The sequence below is a fragment of the Zosterops lateralis genome (genome assembly GCF_965231275.1).
Source record: "Zosterops lateralis genome assembly, chromosome: Z".
In the NCBI taxonomy this organism is placed as follows: Eukaryota; Metazoa; Chordata; class Aves; order Passeriformes; family Zosteropidae; genus Zosterops; species Zosterops lateralis.
The window spans coordinates 53376956-53398660 of NC_139800.1; the positions used below are offsets into that span (position 1 = coordinate 53376956).

At 43.1% G+C, this 21705-nt stretch overlaps 1 protein-coding gene across 3 annotated transcripts in view; it reads left to right on the forward strand.

Annotated features, from left to right (window-relative positions):
* SNX30 (sorting nexin family member 30) overlaps positions 1-21705 on the forward strand; it is a gene marked incomplete at its 5' end in the record, with an annotated part of 56377 nt that overhangs the window by 8378 nt on the left and 26294 nt on the right. For 2 of the 3 annotated variants that reach the window (XM_083882864.1, XM_083882865.1), the window contains one exon: positions 20559-20747. In XM_083882864.1, coding sequence (XP_083738990.1) covers positions 20559-20747 — 189 coding nt within the window. Of the gene's footprint in view, positions 1-170; positions 333-20558; positions 20748-21705 lie in introns of those variants that run through there. The other variant, XM_083882863.1, reaches the window with a different exon arrangement.

The window sequence follows — 21705 nt, forward strand, 5'->3', positions numbered from 1 at the left end:
CGCGCGCTCCTCCTCCTCCGCCGCCGCCTCCTGCGTGTCCCCGTGTCGCGGCGCTGGGGCCGGCCCTGCCCTGCCCTGCCCTGCCCGCGGCCCCGCAGCCTCTCGCCCGGGCGGCGCGGCCTCCGCTCCCTCCTCCCTCCCTGCCTCCGGCGCTGCCCGGCCCCGGCGCGATGTCGGGCGGCGCGGCGGGCGCCCCTAAGCCCCTCCCGTCCTCCGGGCCCAAGTCGCTGCGGGAGATGCCGCATCCCCTGGCCACGTCCAGCAGCGAGGAGATGGGGCCGGCGCTCACTCCCAGCCCCGACCTGCTCCTGCCCCGCAGCATCGCCGACAAGGTATGGCCCGGGGAGAGGGGCCGCGGCGTTTGAGGGGACCTCTGGTGTTGAAGGAGAGCTGGGAAAAGGATTGTGTGTGTTTCCCTGACACATCCCTTTCCCCGGCTTCTCGATGAAGCCCTGGGCGCTGCTGACATCCATGGCAAGAGCCCAGAGCGGCTCCGGGGGGGAAGGATCGTGTCCCTTGCTGCGAGGGGCCGGCTGGGACACCGGTGGTCGCGCCGGCACAGGAGGCTGGCCAGAGGCAGTGTTTTATTTACTGTGTCTGCCTGTGACTCATACGGTCTGCAGATAGGTGTAAATTTTTCAGGCATTGCTGCAGCTCCTTTGCTCTCTCCTTCCTGTTGCCCTCACAGGGAAGGCTTGGAGCTGGCATTGTTTCCTTATCATCAGCTTGTCCTTTCCAGGCTGAACTCCTGCTCGCTTCTTCCCGGCACTAATACAGACAGGGTGCTCTGCAGGAGTATCTATGGCTGTTTTTCCTTCCCTAGCTTTGGCGTGTGGTCAGAGGACACTAGCGAACTCTGTGAAGCGCCTTTCCTGTGGTGATAATTCAGTAGTGGCCATACAGCACTGCTGATACATTAGCTACGCTTGCAAGGACTTGGCATCTCCGGAGACAAGTCTTCCTGAAACTTTTAAGGTAGAATTTCCTGGGAGCAAGGACTGCAAGGGATGATGTGGGCTCAAAAGCAGTTCTGGCACAGCTGGTTTGTGCATACAAGGTGTTGCTGGTGGCAAGAAGTGCTTCTTCTGTGGTTCTTGTCCTGGGGCACATGGAGCTGCTTCTGGGTAGGATTGATCCCCTCGGCTCCAAAAGCCTTGAGGCTGTCGGCAGTGCCTGGCCCAATACACCCCCGTTCGACAGGAGAGTGAGTCAAGGTAGCCTGGCCTCTTCCATATTTCACCATCTGCTGTGTGCAGCTGTGATGTAGGTATTCAGCACTTCTTCCTGCCCATGTAAGGAGTCCTCTTATTGAACATTTGCCCACTGTTGCTCTAGTGAGAACCTAGGCTTACCTTCTCTTCAGGAACTTAGGCCTTCATCAAACAAATTAGTCACTTGATGACCTGCTGAGAAAAGGATATGTGACTAAGGCAGGGGTAGGGATTGTGGAGGTTTTTGTCTGTGAGAGATGGTTTAATCATGTAACTAGGTTGTTGTTTGGCAAACCTGTAGGAACAGAAATTGGCAGCTGCCTTCACAAATCTTGCAGCTGAGGAGCTGCAGCTGTTAACACAGTCTGTCCACACTGCTGTATAGCTGGTGAGAAGCAGTGGTCTGAGGAGTATCTCACACCCTATAATGTCTTTCCTCAGTTGTGTTAGAGAACTGGTTTGCTTTTGGAGTGCAAGCAAGCTTCTCTCTGCTTTACTGCTTTGAGGTTTTGAGAAGTGTATCGGTATTCCCGATTGCTTGGGAGCAGAAGTGCAGAAATAACTCTAGCTTCAGGCTGTGGTCAGCTAACTTCTCATAAGTAGGAAAGTTTTTGCCCAGTTTTTCCATCAGCAATAGAAATGAAATCCACCTTCCTGTACCCTGTATGGAGTACCATTCTGTTCTAGGTGCTTGGCAGCACAAAAGTACTCTAAAAGGCAGAGCAAAAGTGGCTATGGTGATGTTTAGACTTGAGAACAGTTCTGTGCTTGACCTGGAAATGGCACTAGGCTATGATCTTTTCAGAATAGAAGGATATCTAGTAGGAAGAGAATATATATATTTTTTCCTTCTAGCTGAATTAGCAGAAAAGAAACTGTCTTATCCTCTTGATGGAAGGAGATCAACAGCTCTGCTGTGTAATAGATGTCCCTTCTTCAGCTTAATATTTCACACGCTGGCAAGAAAAAAAAAGTGGTAACTTCTTTCCCACCTCAGAAAAAATAGTCAATAAACAGGTTTTCCTAGCTTTAAGGCACTGCTTACACTGTGTATTGAGTAGTCTATAGAGGGAGTATGGTAAGTGGAAGTAAACAGGTAAAACCACTTTTTGGGTGGTTTGTATGTCTCAGTCTCGAAGTCATGGAATGGTTTGGGTTGGAAGGGAGCTCAATGATCTTGTTCAATCTCCATGCTATGAACAGGGACACCTCTCACTAGACCTGGTTGCTCAGAGCTCCATCCAGCCTGCCCTTGAACACTTCCAGTGTTAATCTTAAAAATCTTAATCTCTGGTGGTGTTTGAGAGACTGGCTCACTAATCAACTAGTAGTGCCAAGTAACTTCAATTACTGAATAACAAAGGGAGGTCAGCATTCAAGTCTGACTTAGGCTTAAAGCTCTGCATTTGTTATTTATTGATTCTTGAGTTGGAGCTATTCTAATCTTTTCTCTGGCCTTTTGGGAGAATCTGGTGGATATTGGTAAGGTCCAAGTCTCCTGCTTCAAAGTGTCTTTGAGTCAGGTTCTTTAAGGACAACTGTCTTTATCCAGACCTGTACTAGGATAGCCTTTTGGGAAGAGGGCTAGTGACAATAGCTGGCCCATCACCATGAAATGGATAATTTGCCTTTTCTGGGTTCCTCATGTTTTCTCTGAGCAAATACTTCCTAAAATTTGTTGCAAGCTACAAGTGCCTAAGACTGAAATCCTCTGAGTGGAGAAAGTTCAGAACTAAAGCACCATAAGGTGCTTCAATTTTTATTGCCACTGATGTATAGCATAGAAGTGGCTGAACCTCTGCCATCACTGCTTGGTATTCTTTAAAGCATGCTTTTCTTAATTTGTTTTGATTAAGAGCACCACTTTCTCCTGAGTCAGAGATACCCGGGGAACAGGACCACCTGCCTGTGTGTCTCCTTTTGGATTTTGATTCACATATGAAAATAATATACAATATATAATAATAATATAATGTAATAATATATTTAAATATTATTATTATATTATTATAATAATATAGTAATTTAAAGTTACTTTAGATCCTGTGTAACTTTAAAATCTCATAAACTTTAGGTTGCTGGTCAGATGGCTAATGCTACTAGAGCATTAGGTCATTGGAAAGGGAAGGAAAATCTTTTAGTCTCAAGTTTTCTGAATCTTAGGAAGAGGGTTGCAGAGCTTTTGTTATCTCGAGTAGTGTCTTCATCCTGACTTGTAGTGGACAGTAGTTTTAGGAATCACAACACCTTGACTTTTGACAGCATCTTACCTCTTAAATGAGAAGGACATCTTAGCTAAGTACTTGATTTTCACAGTTATGCCACAGGAAGCATGAAACACTTGAATTGTAGATTCTTGTTTCTAAACCACTTGTATATTGGCTGTGTGTTTCTATAAAGGTCTTTCTGTTCCTCTGAAGTCTAATTGCATAAAACATTGTCTTGGCGCCTGACCACCATGAATGTCTTTGAGTTTATTCTTCCTTCACCCTTGCTAGCGTTCAGATGAGACAGCTAAAGCTGAACTTGAGTGCTACCATGTTTGTTGTGTTTTGAGATGTTTTCCTTTTATTTGGTTGGGGTTTTTTTAACATCAGGTGAGAGGAGAAACATGCAGAAGAAAAAAATCCCTCAAGTTGCATGCAGGGTTAGTTGTAGAGTTAGTTATAAAACTGAAGTCTTGCTAGTTTAGCTTTTGAAAAACATACAAGCTGAGATCTTGTTTTCAGAGCAGATCAACTGCTGAGGATGGCAAGACAAATGGGGAAGTGTCTGGATTTCTCTCTGCCTTTTACTTTTTAGAAAAGAAGGAAGTTCTGCTTGCACATGACTACTTGACTCTAGTGCACAAGTTTGTCACTTTTGATAAAAAATCTGCTCTGTGCACCAGGACAAATGCTTTGACAATGATGAGAAAAGGCAGTATTAATAGGTTACTGAGTTTATAGCAGAGGCGAGAAGTAGGTTATATTTTGCTGTGTGAAGACTTGGATGCAGCCCCCCTGAGGCTGTGCAGATTTAGTAGGCTGCTGCTAAGATTTGGAAATGCCAGGCTATGCAGTTAGAAAGAAAGTGTTCTGTGTTACTTAGTTCCACTGTCATCTAGCTGTGGTTGCTCAAGACTTGTAACATCTAAGAGTCTCTCCTAACATGCTGGTGTTGGCTATTCTTGCTATGGTCTGCCTTGAGACTGGCAGCTGTCTGACCAAAGTCCTGATTCACATAACTTGATTTCTTGCCAAAGACTCCAAAAGCTTTCATATTCCACCTGTCTGAGGACTCAGACTCATTTGTCCTTTTTCAGACATTTTTGACTGCTGATACTGTACTTGTGGCCAGCTACCTGTAACTTTCTCAGCTTTTCTTTTTGGAAACTCTGCATCCCTTTTGTCTGCCTCTGTTAACTCTATACAGCTGATGGGAGCTTCAAGGCTGTTTTACAGGTAGTATATCAAGCAGATACCAGAGCTGATGTGGAATACCAGGCCTTCAGTAAAGGCGTACCTTGAATTTGCTGGTTCATGGAGATGGACTTTAAAACTACTGCAAACTTCTGGTTACTAACTGAAAACTATGGTTTGCATGCTCCTCTCCTTCCAAGTTACCACCCTGGTGAATTTTTAGACTTCTTATTAGCACCTGATCAAATATAAATACTTGATGTTTGCTGGAGTGCTGTTACATAGCACTTACTCTGAAAGGGAGGCTGGCACCTCTCCAACTCCTCCAGACTGAGAGTCTGAAGCTCTACTTCCAGCCTACTTGGTTGATATTTTATAATTATTGCTCTTAACTTTATCCACCCACAGATGAAGCCAGCTTGCAGTATAATCTGAAAACTTAAAATAGATCTGCCTGAACTTCTACGGACTTCTTCCTTCTTTGACTAGATGAGATCTTAGACTGGCACCATGTATTGTTCTTAAAGGAAGCTGGAGGTAAATTCGCAGTTGTAGGAGAGACTGAGGACTGCAGAATGTCAAACTGAAGTTGGTGAACTTGGGAAACAATGTCAGTATGTTTGGGTTGATTTCTGTTGCTGTCTACAGGATTCAGAAATGACAGTTACAGGGAAGTTGAGGCTAGAAGGCACTTCTGCATATTGTCTCATCCAGCTTCTTTGCTCAGACCAGGATTCTGTGAAGCTGTTTTTTGAACAGCTCTCTGGGCATCCTGTTCCTGCATCTGGTCACCCATAAAGTAAAACATCTTTCTCAGGTTTAAGTGAAACTTCCAGTATTTCCATTTTCACTGAAAAGAGTCTGTCACTTCCTTCTGTACACCTTTCCATCAGATATTTATCCTTCTTGATAAAGATTTCCTGAGCATTATTATCTCCAGGCTGTTTGCCTTCTTTGCCTTGAGGCATTTTGTTGGCTCTTAGTCAGTTTTTCCATCAGTGTCTATGGTGGGTGTTTGTTGTTTTTTTTTTTGTCATTCTGTATGCCAAACTGCTTTTCAGTCAGTCAGGCTCCAGGACACACTGCTGCATGGGGTTGCTCCTGGCAGGAGCAGGTTTTCACATTTCCTCATACTGAAGTTTTTTGAGGTATCCCACAACCCATCTCTCCAACCCGTTGAGGTCTTCCCAAATGAGAGCACAAACATCTGATGAAGCATTCTATACAGTTGTGTACTGACAGTACACTTGCTGAGGATGTACCCTGTTCCATCATTTAGGTCCTTAATGAAGGTGTTAAAACAGTAGTGACCCTAATACTCTCTGCTGATATACACCATTTGGATTTTGTGGGATCACAATGCTTTGAGCCCAGTAGTTTAGCCAGTTTTCAGCTCACTTTGTTGTACATCTGCCTTGTGCTATCTTGTGCTTTGTCAGAATGTCTAGTGTTATGAGAGATCTTTTGGAAAGTTCTCTTAAACTTCAAGTTAATCATGTTAAAGCTCTTCTTCTGCACACCAGCCCACTGATACCTTCATAGCAGGTAGGCATTGAGTTAGTTAAGCATGAGTTACCTTAAGTCCTTGCTGACTTCTCATCACCATGTGCTTTGTGTGTTTGTTAGTGGTTTCTGGTATTTGCTTGACCCTTTTCCGGGGATTGAGATGAAGTTAACTGTCCTGCAGTTCCGAGTATCCTTTTTGAAGACAGGAGTGAACCAAGTTTCTTAAACCAGAAAGCTTCTAGGTAGAGGGGGTTGTCTGCCACATGCTTCCTAAGTAGACCATCAGCTCTCAAAGGCTGAGCTTGATTGTCATCTTGTTTAAAGGAACTGCTCTCTCTTCTGTTGCATTATGTGTGTGCATGTCAGGCAGCTCTTTTCTAGTCTTATTAAAAGATCTTACTTAAACCTAGCATGACTTTCAGCACATCATCAGCATCCTATCCACAGTCAAGCTGCTGGCTGAATACAGTTTCTTGTCTTTCATTATAGTGTTGACTAGGGCTGCTTTCTGTAGCTATTTCGTCTCTCAAACTTGTAATACCACTTGGATAGATTAATACCACAGTGTTCTACTGAAAATATGTACTTGTCTTCTTTTTTTTTTTCCTTGTAGTCACTTTGAGGTTTGATGGTGTAGAAGCAGACTGTAACAGCACACTGCTGCTCTTATATTTGTCTTCACTTGTAGAAATGGGGAAGGGTACTTTCATGATATCTTACACCATAGATGCTCTAGTACTGTTGTAAAGCTCAGTGGTCTATGAAACTATGGCAGGTTTCTTTAATTGGCAATTCACTTCTTTTTTGATCAAGGTGAATAATAGTTAGCAAGTCGAAATAAACATTTGAGTCAGCATAAGTATCTTAGTACCATTACTTTTTCACTCTCTTCTTGTAAAGCTAAACATAGCTTCTACTGTATAACAGTGTTATTACTTTGAGGTTCCTACTCCTCCTACTATTGGTGCCTCAGGCAGCATGTCCCTGTAATTAATGGTGGGAGGGACAGAGAATAAAAGTGCAAAGGTTTGCTATTGACACACCTATCTGGGAGACGTCAGTTGCTAGATTAATGTGCAAACTATTGCCCTGCATATTAATCTGTGCAGGTGTCTTCTGGCATTGTGGTGTACTCTTGTGGTACCTTAAACAGATGGTCTGGCTGTCACATGAGCCAGTCTGCTCCTGCTCTGAGTTGAGAGACTGGTATCTGTAAAGTAGGTCAGGAGATAAGGCAGGACACTCTTTTGGTGCAGTTGACTTAGTGCCACTGCAAGAAAATCTACTTGCCACACCTGAAATGCATATTTCTGATTGTAACTTGCATGTACTTTCAGTCTGTGGAAGACTTTTAATAAGGCAATTAAAAGTAGCATTTTATCTTGTGTATTTCTCAGAAATAGCTTTGCTGAGCCTTGTTCTCTGCTGACCATGAGCAAGATCTTAAATGCTGAGCTATACTGAGCCTGGGTGCCAGTGCAGCTGAGATTTCCAAGTTCTTGTGTCTGGGGAAAACTCTGCATGACTAGGATGTAATGGTGAAAAAAGATCTGAACTCTGCCATGGCATCTACAACTGTGAAGTAAAATCTGTGTTAAGTTACTCTTAGTGAATTATTGAAAAACAAGGCAGAACCATTTCTTTCCAGTTGCTAAGTGCAATAACTGACAGCAAGGTAGCTACTAGCACTACTGCAATTATCAATTGAAGATGGAAGAAACAAACTAGTAAGCTGCAATTATTTTAATGAGTTAGCATTTCCAGTTCCAGTCCAGCTTAAATAGCCTTCAAAAAGGGCAAGAAGAGACACCCAAGAGGGAACTATGGACTACTCAGCCTCACCTCAGTCCCTGAAAGAGTGATGGAACAATGAATTCTGGTAGCCATCTTTATTCAGAGGGGATGAGAAGGTGATCAGGAGTAGTCTGCATGGATTCACTAAAGGTAAATCATATTTAACCAACTTGATTGCCTGCTGTGAAGAAATACCCAACAGCTACCTGTTGGATGGATGAGGGGAGAGCACTGTATGTTGTCTTCAGCAAGACTTCTGGCACTGTCTCTTAAAACATCCTCATGGGCAAACTCAGGAAAAGTGGACTGAATGGGAAGACAGGGAGATGGATTAAGAACTGGCTGAACAGCAGATCCCAGAGATCATAATCAGTGGCACAGGCTCTAGTTGGAGGCCTGTCCATGGTGGTGCCTCTCAAGGTTCAATAGTCTTGTTTAAATTACCCATCAATGACTTGGGTGAAGGGGCAGAGGCCTCCTCAGCAGTTTCACTGACAACACAAAGCTGGGAGGAGTGGTGATACCCCAGAGGGCTGAGCAGCCCTTCAGAAAGACCTCGACAGGCTGGAGAGATGGGCAGAGAGGAACCTTCTGAAATTCAGCAGAGGCAAATGCAGGGTCCTGCACCTGGGGAGGAACAAGTCCAGGCACCAGCACAGGCTGGGGGTGACCTGCTGGGAAGCAGCTCTGTGGAGAAGGACCTGGGGTTCTGGTGGACAGCAAGCTCTCCATGAGCCAGCAGTGTGCCCTTGCTGCCAAGGCCAATGATAACCTGGATTGAATTATGAAGAACTTTCATTGTCAGCAGGTTGAGGGAGGTGGTCATGTCCCTCTACTCAGGCCTGGTGAGGCCTCACCTGGAATGCTGTGTCCAATTCTGGGCTCCTCAGTACAAGAAAGACATGGAGCTCTGAAGCAGGTCCAGTGGAGGGCAACAAACAGGATTAAGGGACTGGAGCATCTCTCTTAGTGAGGAAAAGGTCATGGTCCTGGGGGTTTTTGGCATTGAGAAGAGACAGCTGAGAGGATTTCATCAATACTTGTGAGGATCTGAAGGGAGAGTGTCAAAAGTACAGACCAGGCTCCTCACAGTGATGGCAAGCAATAGGACAAAGACCAATGAGCAGGCAGATGCACAAGGAGTTCCAGCTGAATATGAGGAAGAACTTTACTGTGCGAGAGATGGAACGTTGAACAGGCTACTCAAAGAGGTTGTGTAGTCTCATTCACTGGAGATACTCAAGAACTGTCTGGGTGCCATGTGCAACATGCCCTAGGTTAATTATGCTTGAGCAGGGAAGTTGGGTCAGATGACCCAATGTGATCCCTTCCAACCTTATCTGTTCTGTGATTCTGTGTTTTGACAGATGAATTTATGGGACAAATTCTGCTTCGCAAATGGGATGGGTCAAGAGGTGGAAAGAGATGTCGCCTTCATCTGTAGGTGATGTTATGATACCAAAACTGTTGATTCTCCACCAGATATTTCACTGAAATCAAGAGGTATCTATCAAAGTAAGCACTAAGGTGATACTGATTAGTGGAACTAGCTGAAATAATTCTGAAAATTGAGACAATAATCCAAAGTTCATACAACAGGCAAGGAAAGAGTTTAGCCAAGAGCTGTGATCAGAGTGATCCTGAAAGCATAAATCTTGTTAGAGAGCATTATTGTCTTACAGCCACATTCAGACCTTCTGTACTGCCACTTCTGTGAAGTGATATGTAGTAGGTAAGATGCTACTTTGAAAGTGGAATTGGTGGTGTCTATAACCCTTAAGAATGGGTTTCTGCTTTTTCGTTTCAGGTATCTTGGTTGAAGACAAGTATTACACAACTATTACACAAGTGTGTTGGAGCAAAGACATGGCAAAAATGTGTAGTACTCTGGTTTGCAGGAAAATGTGGAGAATGTAAAATGTAAACTTGTTTCTAGATCATGCCTCAGATTACAGAGAGCAGACCCTACTGTGAGAATGACAACCTTGCTTCCTGTCTTGATCGATAGTATTACTAGTGCAGTGGTCTAGTGTAACTAGTGATGGGAAGCTTACAGCACTGAAGGGCATGCTCTCATCATGATTATCAACTTATGCTTTGACTTCACGCTGAATTTAAGTCTGGAAAAGCTCCCTTTACTTAAAGTTTCTCTGTATAGTTTGCCTCACTTCTTCAGTAAGCTTGAATGATTGTGTGTGTTCCTTGAAAAGGAATGTCTTGCAGACAAGTGTTGCTCAGGGGCAGGGAAGCCTCCTCCCCATCACTAGTGGAGATGGTGTTCATGATGCCTTGAAAGGCTGATCTGAAACAGAGACTGGACAGAGCTAGAGAATAAAAGTAGGTATTTATTGAAAGGGTTTCAGGATCCACCTTGGGCAGGACAAGAGCCTTACCAGGGCTGCACCCAGGGCAGACTAAGAATAGTCACAAAATGGCTGACCAGTCACAAGATCTTATATTTTTATAAGTTTTGGTCCATTTGCATTTTGGACTTTAATTGTCCAGTTACAGCTTCAGGTTGTGAAGTCCCATCCTTCTTGTTTTCTCTCTTCAGTCCACCATTGTTTATGCTGTTGGGCTGAAAGTTGTCCTTGGTTCTCAGCAGGAAAAGGATTTGTTTTGTCTGCCTACTCTGTGAAGAGAGCTTACGGGCACTTACTATGAGGCTCAGAACTACATCCCTAGGCAGCACAGAATCTGCAAATATTGGAGCTAAAGCTTAAAGCATCATTAGCAGCAGGCACTTTCAGCTAACTCTGTGGCACTGGCATCTGGGAATGATAAGTGACAGATTACCTGGATGATAGAAACCTATGATTTTCTGTGTGGAACTGTCACCTTTGCTTTAGCTTTTTAGGTGCTAGTATAAGGCAAATTGAGTGAAAATTTTTAGTACTGGCAAGATGAAGTTATGGGTTTTGGATTGTTGCCCAGAAAATCAGTGGACATTTTTAATCAATGCCATTATTAATGCAACTGATCATCTTGATCTCTTCACAATTTGTATTCTGACTTCCAATGTGCTGACTAGCCTGCTCCTGGACTAGTATACTTCACTTGAAGCCATGTGTGTAACTTTTATATACCTTTGTGGCTGTGATAAGACTAAACCATTAAATAAAAGGTATTTCTCTAGATAGAATGGTCTGTAGATCTCAAGTAGTCGTGTTTTCACACTGGTCCAATACTAGGCACCCACAAAAGCTGTTTCCTCACCCTCCTTTGCCACAGCTGTGCAGTAGAGAGAAGAAAAAATTAAGGAAGGGTTCATGAGTTGAGATAAGGACCGAGAGAAAACACTCCAAGGGCAAAACAGGCTCAACTTAAGTTGCAAAGTGAATTTATGATAACAGAGGCAGAGGAGGATAATGAGAAGTTAAATAAACCCTTAAAATACCTTTTTCCCCCTGGCCCCTCCCCCCTTCCCACCAACAGCACAGGGAGACCGAGAGTGGAGGTTTTGGTTAGTTCATCACTGGGATTTTCTTCCACTGCTCCGGGAGAGGAGTCCTTCCCCTGTGAGGCCGTGGGGTCCCTCCCATGGGAGGCAATTCTCCATCAACTTCTCCGGTGTGGGTGCACTCTCATGAGCAGCAGCCAAACCACACTTGCTGCAAATATGAGACGCTCCCATGGGCAGACAGTCCTCCCAAAACTGCTGTGGCATGAGTCACTTTTTCCATGGGGTGCAGTCCTCCAAAGACAGGCTGCTCAAGGAACCTCTCGCTCCACCAGGTCTCCCACTGGATCACAGCCTCCTTCAGGCATCCACCTGCTCCAGCGTGGACATCTTCCCCATGGATCTCTGCATCCCCAGTGGATCTCTGTGAGCTGCAGGGGCACAGCTGCCTCACCATGGTCTCACCATGGCCTGCAGAGGAATCTCATCTCTGGCACCTGGAGCACCTCCTGCCCCTCCTTCTGCACTGACCTTGGTGTCTCCATGTTGTTTCCCTCACATGTTCTCACCTCTCTTCTCTGACTAGAAGAAAAACTGTGAACTCTTTGTTTTGATTTTCTTCTTAAATATGTTATAAGAGAGTCATTACCAGTCTCTCTAGTTTTGGCCAGTAGCATGTCCATCAGGGATTGGCTGCGTTGGACACTGTGGAAACTTCCAGCAGCTTCTCACAGAAGCCACCTCTGTGGACCCTCTGCTATCAGAAACCGGACTGTGTGAAACCAATACACAAGTCCATTATTCTCTATAGATAGTTTTCTTACTGTGAGGAAATACTGTGTGACTGCTTTTCCTCAGTTTTTCTCCTCAAAACAGTTATGCTGTGTGGGTTTTGGTTTAGGCTTTTTTTTTTCTTCCAGTGGATAAGCACTTTGTTTATTTTACCCCTTTGAGAGCAAATGCCTTTCTGCTGGAAAATGTCTTGTATATCAGCAAACATGATAGAGGGATATCACTTAAATTGCACCTGCATGAGCTAATTATGAGAGCTTCTCTGAGAGTACACTCTTCCAGCTCCTCAAGGGCATGAGATGTAAACATGAATTCTCCCCTCTTAGTATCTTTGCCTCTGGCCTCTATTACTTGCACAGTGATACCTTGTCAGTCTGACTTGCTCTCACGAAATCTTCACTGGTCTGTGTCAGAAAAGCGAATGCAACTCATCTGAAATGAAGAGCATGAGGGAACCCACATTGTAGTGTATGCATATTCTTTCTTGTTTAAATGAAATATTCACCAAGATACTACAGTGCTTTCCAGCCCTCTTATATCATTCTCTCCTATTTCTTCTCTGTTTTTCCTCAATCCTTTGCATCTGTTCGCATTTTTAAAAAAACCAGCATATTACTGTTTGCTCTCAGAAGCCAGATTAACAGTTTGGTGACACTGGCTACCTAGATAACAGATGTAACTAAACCTACTTCAAGAGAACAAAAAAATCCAAACTTCTGCATGGTATGTCTGCAGAGATTTAACACAAAACTATGTTTCGAGGAGAAGGCAGTTTAGTTTGGACAAGCTTAATAAACTGTTCTGTCTGTAATCAGTTATAAATCTGGTTTCTTGGGTTGGGAATGATTCCTAGTCATATGCAGGATTGAAGTTTTCCTGCTCATGGTCTGAAATCCTGGCTGCTGCTTTGCTATTTAGAAGGTCAGGGCTCAGCTTCTGAAAATGAAGCTTTAAATAAAACATGAGGCATGTTAGCCTTGTTTGTTGACAAGGTGCTCTTTAACATGTAGAAATGGTTTGTGGTGTTTTTGTGCACGCAACTGCAGAATCCATATAACAAACAATATTACTGGAACACAATCCTTGCATACAGACATGGAACTTAACAGAGCTAGAGGTCATAAATTCTGTTCTTTTCTAAATGTTTTTAAGAACATGTAGCTTCTGCCATTTGTGGAGGCCCTTGAGCTCTGAAGATAGACTGGAATTTGTGCCTGTTGCCTACTACTGAGAACGGAAAGATGAAAGAATCTCTAGCTCTTTTAAAGGAGCATCCAAGTCTGCCCAAATCTTAAACTCTCTTGCTTTCCGTCAGGTCAGAAGCATTTTGTACTACTTTCTACAGCTTCAACACAACTGAACTAATCATGCTGAATGGTTGCCATCCTGGCAATTTGCTTAGGAAGACAGATGCAGCCTTCTGCAAGGACTCAAGTGCTCTAAAAACAGATGTGAGCGCTAACCTTGTATCTGGAACTTCTTATTTCAAGTGAATAGCTCATCCTGTGGATATTTTAAAATACTTCTTGACTTTTACCACAGTGAGGAAGCTATGGCAATCCTGTAGTTAGTCCTTGTACTTTCTTTCCTGTCCAAAGGATTTGGGGGTGTACATGTCAGCTTCATGGCAGTTTATAGGTTCAAAGCATATATTATGCTTTTACATTTTGCCTAGTTAATGTCCTCTTCAAATTATAACCCATTTCTTCTTCCAGATGCCTGTCCTCCAAAGGCATTTGGCCTTTCATGAACAAAGCAGCACAGTAATATGGCTTATTGTTAGTATTGAAAGTCTTGTCTTAACTCTTGTAAAACATCCGTGAGATACCACTCACATTCCTGATTTTCAGAGTCTAACCTGAACCACATTTAGGTTTAGACTGTTATTTGCACAGTTCCCCTTCCAGACTATGGAAAGAAGCCAGCTTCTTATAGACTGTGAGAAGACAGACTTATAGACAAACTGTATGAACAGATAGTCTGATGTGGCACTTGGTGTGGCAGCTTTCTTTTGACACTTGCCTTTGTCCTGGTGCACAGGAGTGCTGAAACTAAGCTGTATTGTAACTGAGTCCCTAAAGACTTTAGCAGCAGAGGCTGGAGATAGCTTATAGCTCTTGCTAAAAATGCTGTTTGCCTGAGTGTTTCTGTGCCCACATTCTTGTTCTGTTTAGCTTAACTGTGATGACTTATGGGAAGACAAACTACAAAGTAAAATAATCCATCCTATGAAATTCGGCTGTTAATCTGAGAAACGAGGTGAGAATCCCCTGATCCAAATGAGAAGGCTTGGAAAATGCTTGCGTCAACCGTGTGGTTGACACAAGCTCTATGAAGCTTGTTTCAGTGTTTGTTTCTCTGTCCAGCTGAAGTGCAAAGAAGCACTGTTCCAAGTATGATACCTGTAGAAGCAAGAATCCTCCCTGGCCTTGAGTGGTGCAAACTGCAGGCCATTATGATTAGCTGTTGTATCTTAAATTCTTATTTTTTTCAAGGATGCTGAGGAGCGTGTCTCTAGGCAACTCTGACTTACAGAGCAGAAGTAGTAGTTCAAATTATGAATACCAGAGCAAAGTCACCAGACTCATGGCTTGGCAGCATGTTGTACTTGGATGCCAGTTCAAAATATTCTGAGAGCAAGTTGATCTGGTCTTTATCTAGTGGATTTTTAGTTTGATGGGCAAAATATCAGTTGTAGTGCTGGAACTACTGCTTAGAGATGAGGCATGGCCCATTAAACTGGGGGCTTTCTGCCTGACCCTGCAGAGCCCACAGACTTGGTTCATAACACACTTCACATCTAAGAAGTTAAAACTTGTCTTGGATCCTCAGTAATCCAGCAGTGTTCCTCCTCTACTGACACATTTTAAGGTAAGAGCAAGAGGAATTTCTTCTGATTTGTACTTACTCTGTATTGCTCTTAAAATGGCATCAACCTAACAGTTTGATTTTAGATGATTATTTTAATGGAAACCAGTGACCTCTTTGGAAAGTATCATCTTGTTCCTTGTGACTACATTCACATAAACTGTACCATCCCTTCCCATTCCTGGAGAAGAATATCAGGAGCTGGGACATGTAACCACTCAAGTCTTTTACAGGAGGGTAGGTCTTAGCACTGTCTTATTTGTGAGTCAGTGTAGGAACATGGTTCTTCTTCCTGGAAATAAATAAGGTTTTTGGCATTTAACTGTGAGGATTTTTTTTTTTTTTAATCCAGTTGAGCATGACTGCCTTGTTCTTTCCATCCCTTCTGTGTCCACAGCATTCTCCCTTCTCTGCACTCTGTTTGCCCACTTTGGTGCTTTAAATTAACTGCCTAAAAGCAAGTGCAAGAGCCTGGGACATGTACTGCCTCAGACATGTGAAGAAACAAAAATCTCTAGTAAACAAAATCTGATGCTGCTGCCTGATAGAGAATGAAACTGAACATACATGAAGGGGAAGTAAATGCATTTTCTTCCCTTGTTCTGTATCTAGCTGGTATTGGATAATAGTCTTATGTAGACTGAAATTTCACTAAACAGATGCTTAGTGTGGTCTTCTAGTAGAATACTTTGCACAGATGAGCTAATCTAGGTGTACTGGAGGACGCAGAAGCACTTTTTCTGTCTGCATGGGGTGACCTGTACAAAAAACACCTGCATTCAAAACTTACAGGGATGAGACAAGGAGTGTTATGAATAGGTCTGTGAAAGCCAAGTTCATGTAAACTTTTATAATGCCCTCAGGACTGTTTGTGTCTAAACCACTTTAGTTTTCCACTCACTGGCTGCCATTCTCCTAAGACTTACTGTCATGTACTGGAGCTATGGAGGTAAGGGTGTTCTAAAACCCAGCTGTAATTGCGTGGAATTGTTGTCTACCTAACATGACCCTGTCTGTTATTGTGTGTCTGTGAAATGAATGGCAAAAAGCAATGGAACACCTTGAAATAGGAGAAAATGTGCAGCACTCTGAATTTCAGAAGTGAAGCAATGAGGTTCTAGGAGCACTATAGACCTGGCTCTCAGGTCTCTAAGTTAGGCAGGGGAATATAAGGTTAAGTGCACCTTTTGCCTCTAAACAGCAACATTTCTAAATGTCTCTTTCTGTCACACAATACTTGTTGAATGGGAGCAGTGGGCACACAGCATCACCTGGGTTCAGGGTAACCCTTTCCAGAGGTGAGTTTATGTGTGTTTGGAAGACCTGGCCGAACCAAGCCTTCTGCTTCCTTGTGGATGCTGCTTTGAGAGCAAGGCTATCTGGTTAAGCTGTACGCTTGCTCAGGCAGGATAGTGAAAACTAGTATTCGGTTTCTGGAAACTGCAATATTAACTAGTTGCTTGTAATTCAGCAGAACACTCCATGGTCTTCACAATAAAACAATACCTACAGAAATTTTGACCCTCATGGGTTGAGTCCTGGATGCTTTCTCTGGTGTACTTCTCCATGGGGAGAGGCTGCCGTCCAGAAGACTGAACACCAAGCTCCTGATGTTTCTACTTTATCTGGACCAAAACTGCTCTGTAAATGCAGTTTTTGGAAAATCTCCTGAGAGAGGATGACAACAGTTGTAAAATTCCCAACTCGTTTTGAATCTCACATGCAGACTTCTAGTTTAAAAAAAATCAGTTGAATTTTATGTTTGGATGAAGTGAACTTCTTGATAGAATTAATCTCTGTTTCTGGGCAGGCTAGTCAAGGTGTTTGGAGAGCATGAGTTAGCAAACTAATGTGAAGCAGCCTTACCAGAAAGCAGCCTAGTTGTCATAGTTGTCAGGGTGGACTTCCGGAACAGGCAGTTAGTTCCTACTGGCCTGGCACTGTAGGATACCAAGCATGTGCTGCTAAAATTGTCTGACTTCTGTATCATAAATTCAGGTGTCTTGAGGAATTCTAGGAACTTCATAGGAGTGCATGAAGAGCTTGCCCTTTGTGGTTGTTACACAACAAGAACCAGTAGCTCATGAACCTGAAAGTCTAAATGTCACACTGTTATCTACTGTAGGTTGTGATCCAGACCTTTCTTCACCTGACCTGCTTCAAGAGATGACAAAACTATGAGACTGTCCTGAGGCAGTGGGGGACAGAGACTAAGGATCTTTACTCTTTGCTGTAGAAAAAGCTTTGAAACTTCAGAAAGTATTTATGGATACTTCAGAAAATATTTAAGAATGACTTGACTTGAAGAATGTCCTCCACACCACCTTGCCTGGCCAGCCAGAAACAGCCTCTCCTCTCTGCTGTAGGACTGCTCAACTTTCTGCTGAGCAGGCTGACTACTCTGAGTGACAGGTACTTTGCCAAAGGCTTTGTGAGAAGTAGGTACCTGCTGTGACTTGGACTGTGTTGGTCTCTAATTATGCACAGAGGAATTTAAAACATGGATGGGCAGCTACTTGGTACACTAAAGGTGAAGCTGATGCATGAGCCAACAAGCTTGCCAGCTTGTTCACATAAAATGGATAATACTAGCCAGTCTTGTGGGTATGATAGTTATACCAATAGGTAGAAACACAGGTGGCTGCGTATCTCCTTTCCCACTAGGCTCCGCAGGACATACTCCTCTTTCTGTGGTAAAAGCAGACTAACGCAAATGTTGCAGTCCTGTTTCCCAGACAACAACAACAGCAACAACAAAAAAAATTTCCCCAAGTCCCCTAGAAGAAAGGTGTCACAGTTAACATGACAGGGAGGTGCTCTGCTGGTAAGATTACAGCCTGAGGTGTGTTGCTGTCATACTTAAAAGCCTGCCTCTTTGTAGCAATAGCATAAGACTTCAGCAAAATTGATCCTGCCTACTGTTAAACGGGGGCTCAGCAGCCATATGCATTGTTTCTGGTGCACTTAGCTAGGAGGTTCTACCCATTCAGGAGGAGAAACAGTTAGCTTCTAACTTGGCTTTCATCTACTGAAAAGTAGCTAAGTAGCAGGATATGATGCCAGCTGTCTCTGCCAGGGGAGGATCCTGCAGATGAGGCAGTATAGTACAGTAACACATCATCTCTCCTTTCCCCACCAGCAGAGCTAGCAGTTCTCCTGATCTGAAATACTGCTGGTATGTACAGAAGCTTTACTTGATGTATGTCCGGAGTGTTTCACCAAGATAGAACTATTACAGCTTTTAACACCTGAGACGTTCCACAGGGCCCATGGCTACAGGAGCACACTCAAGGGCAATGAAGCGGATTCAAGCCTTCACAGACTTCTGTCCTGCTTAAAATGTGCAAGACATACTCATATGATATTGTTACTTCTGAAGAGAATTGGTGGGAAAAATGCAAACTTCATGCAACTGGCTGCAAGCTCCATCTTTGGTTCTTTCTCTGGATTCTCACATTGTAAGCGGATTCCGTCATATTCTTTAAGCTCTCTTCTGGAAGAGTTTTCTTACAAGCTTTTGAGATCTCCTGTGGAACCAGGCTTAAACTGTTTCTGCAAGTTAATTATTATGCTGGAATCTTAGAATATGGCTGGATGCAATTCTGACACAACTTGTATGTTAATGCGTATTGCACATGGGCAATGATGAGCTGTCTTTTCCTTTGGAAACAGAAACAGATTTGTCTCCAGCTACTGTGCTTTTTACTCTGCTCAGCCAAATTCTCTTGTCTAGCTGAACTGCAAATTTTCTAAAGCCATCTCCTGTTGTTAACCTTATCCTGTCTGCTGCTTATTCTGTTTATGTAATTTCAACAGAACTTATCTACTGAGTTATTGTGCCATTGCTTCCTCCTGTTGTATGTGTTCCTCCTACGCTGAGTCTGAGCCAGATGCTTGTGTCGTTTTGAGGTGTGTGCCTCATGTCTGAGCTGGCAAGCTGTGCCTTGCTCTTCCTGCTCTTTTGCCCTCTTGAGTGCATTTGAGTGCCTGCCTTCCTGTCTGTTCACCTGCCAGTTAAATCTGAAACCATCTATTTGTTGGCAGCCTCTTCTGTACATTAGGTGGGAAAATGTATCTAACCTCTCTGTTAGTGGACAATATTTTAGATTACCAGTTTCCAAAAATGTCTAGACTAAGCAATTATTTTCTCTATTTCATAAGGCAGCCCTCAAGGTGAAGAGCAATACTGCCACAGTTCTGCAGTACTGCAACAGACAAATGGCTCTCTGTGAAATCCCAGTACTCTCAGGATGAGTTTGTGACAGTGACCGGTAGGAATTTAGCTGTGCTTTTAGCCATTATCAGAGGCTGACCTTTGTTAGTTACTTTACCTCGAAGCTCTTGCCTATGATTCTGTACCTTTGGCTAAAGGAACGCAGACTAACAGAAGGAGTCTCTCACCCACACCTGATTGCTTTGCTAAGATGATACATTTTGTCTAGCCACTTACAGTTGTGTGAAGTTTCCTCTAAGAAGTAATTGTCTAACTAAAGCACTTCCGGTTAATGTGATGCTTAGCTGCAAAAATGTTTCTCTGTTTAGCAACAAGGGAGATCACTCTCTGGATAAGTCTGTCCCTGTGCTACTATTAAAAAGATGCAGACAAAAAAAAAGTCCTGTTTTGTCTGAAAAGAAAAGCCATGGATCCTTAGGACTTTGTATGTACAACTTGTCACACACTGTCAGCTCCCTCTGCTACAAAACCAGAGCAAAGAGCATGTTAATTTGCTGTGATATTTATGCAAGTGCAAAAACTATTGTCATGGAGCAGTTGGTTTGTGTTGAAGTGTGAGATTTGAAGGTGTGTGGATGTACCAACTTAGCTATAAAGTTGTTTTGTTGTTTTTCTTTTTTCCCCTGATGCCAAGTCAGTTTCAAGGAATTGCAGACTTCCTGAACTTTCGTGTTTTTCTTCCTAAAATGGCCACTTGCTGGATCTTCTAGCCTCTGTCTTTTCTAGGCACTGGATGACACTCTTAGACTTAGGAGAATGGGAGTGAGGACCTCTCCAAGAAAGAGGTAGTGTTTTCATTTGCTTTAGGACTCCAGCAGGGAGGATAGTATGATCCGTGACTGTTCTGTAATGCAGCAGTGGCAGTTCAGACTCTAACTGCTGCCAATATGTGTGGAAGTTGATGGGCTGGATGGGAGGCCTCTGATGAAAGTTGTGCTCCTTCCTCCACTGTAGGAGGAGGTGAAAGCTCGAGAGGTGAAAGCTGACTGCGTTCCAGACAACTGAGGTGTTGCCACTTCATCTGAAACCTGTTTTATAAGTAGGTCTCTTGATTTGCTTAGCTGTTTTGTTTTCAGTCTAGGTTGGCTCAGTCTCACCAGGAACTGCTGGTTCAGCAGCACTCTGCTTCCTTATGAATAGAAAGCAGGTTGTGCTGTACTTAGGGGAAATACAGTCATAATGTGCTTTCTTCTCAGCTTAATGCTCAAAGACTTTAGGGTGTTGCCCAGGTGTCCTGGAAAAGGGTGATCCTTGGAGTTGCTGAAAGAAACAACCCTTATAATATATCAGAGAAGCTTGTCTGTGGTGTCTTTGAATCTGTTAACTTCCTTTTTTTTCCCTCTCCAATACAGGATCTCAGTCTACCCAATGGCACACCTGTGGACACTTCTAGCCCAGCCTCCTCCTCATCTCTTCTCAACAGGCTGCAGCTGGATGATGACTTGGATGTGGAAACTAGAGACCTCTTTGTTACTGTTGATGATCCCAAAAAACACGTGTGCACAATGGAGACTTATATCACATACAGGGTCACAACAAAGGTACAAAGCAATATTCTCTTTCCTAGTACTTCCTTCTTTGTGGAACAACTGTAGGGCGTGTTCTGGGTATTCACATCTTGCACTGTCTTAAGGACAAGAACTTAGTGTCTTTTGGTACCTTGTAAAAATGTTGAACAAGTGACTTCTCTTAGCAGAACTGTTACTTCGGTGTCTGAAATTGTGGAAAAATCTTTTAACGTGTCAACTTAGATTTTTTTTTTGTCTTTGTTTCCTAAATAGAACTTTGTAAACTTGCAAGGCCAGTTTCTTTAATTAACTTCACAGTTTGTTCATTTAAATAATCTGACACTCAGTTGGTTTGATTTCCCTTAAGGGGAATGTGCCTTGTTACTGGTTCACTGTTAATCATCTCACCTTTTGTGTCTATCCTTTTCTGAAATGCTTTAAGCTTGTTGCTGGAAGTGTTTACTACATTTCCTCTGTTACCCACTAAAATCATAGTCTTGATCCTCAGCTTTCATGCAGTTGCTGGTTCAGATAGCTCTACAGCTGGTAATAAAATGAAGTAGCTTAAGAATGCTGTTGCCAGCCAAAAGAGGCTGGAGATTTTTTCAGATCCTGTTGTAGTTCAATCATTAATGTAATCTATATATATTAATATGAAAAATGATCTGAAAAGTCCACCACATTCACAAATGAAATGTTGATTCCTCTTAACTAACTCTTTCTCATTATAATGAGCTCCTAGGGGATGTTGACATCTGCTTTGGGCACTTGTAGTTACGTATGGCAAAAGGCATTCACTAACTTTGCTAGTAATATACTTGATACACTTGTCCAGAAAGATTAACATTCCTCCAGCCCACTTAGATGGCAGTATGTACTGAAGCAAATATTCTCCTTGGAGATAAGGAACTTTCACAGGCCACAGATAATTTTTTTTCAAATGTCCATGTCGAAGTTTCACTTTTGGACTGCACAGGGGAAAATGGAGTTT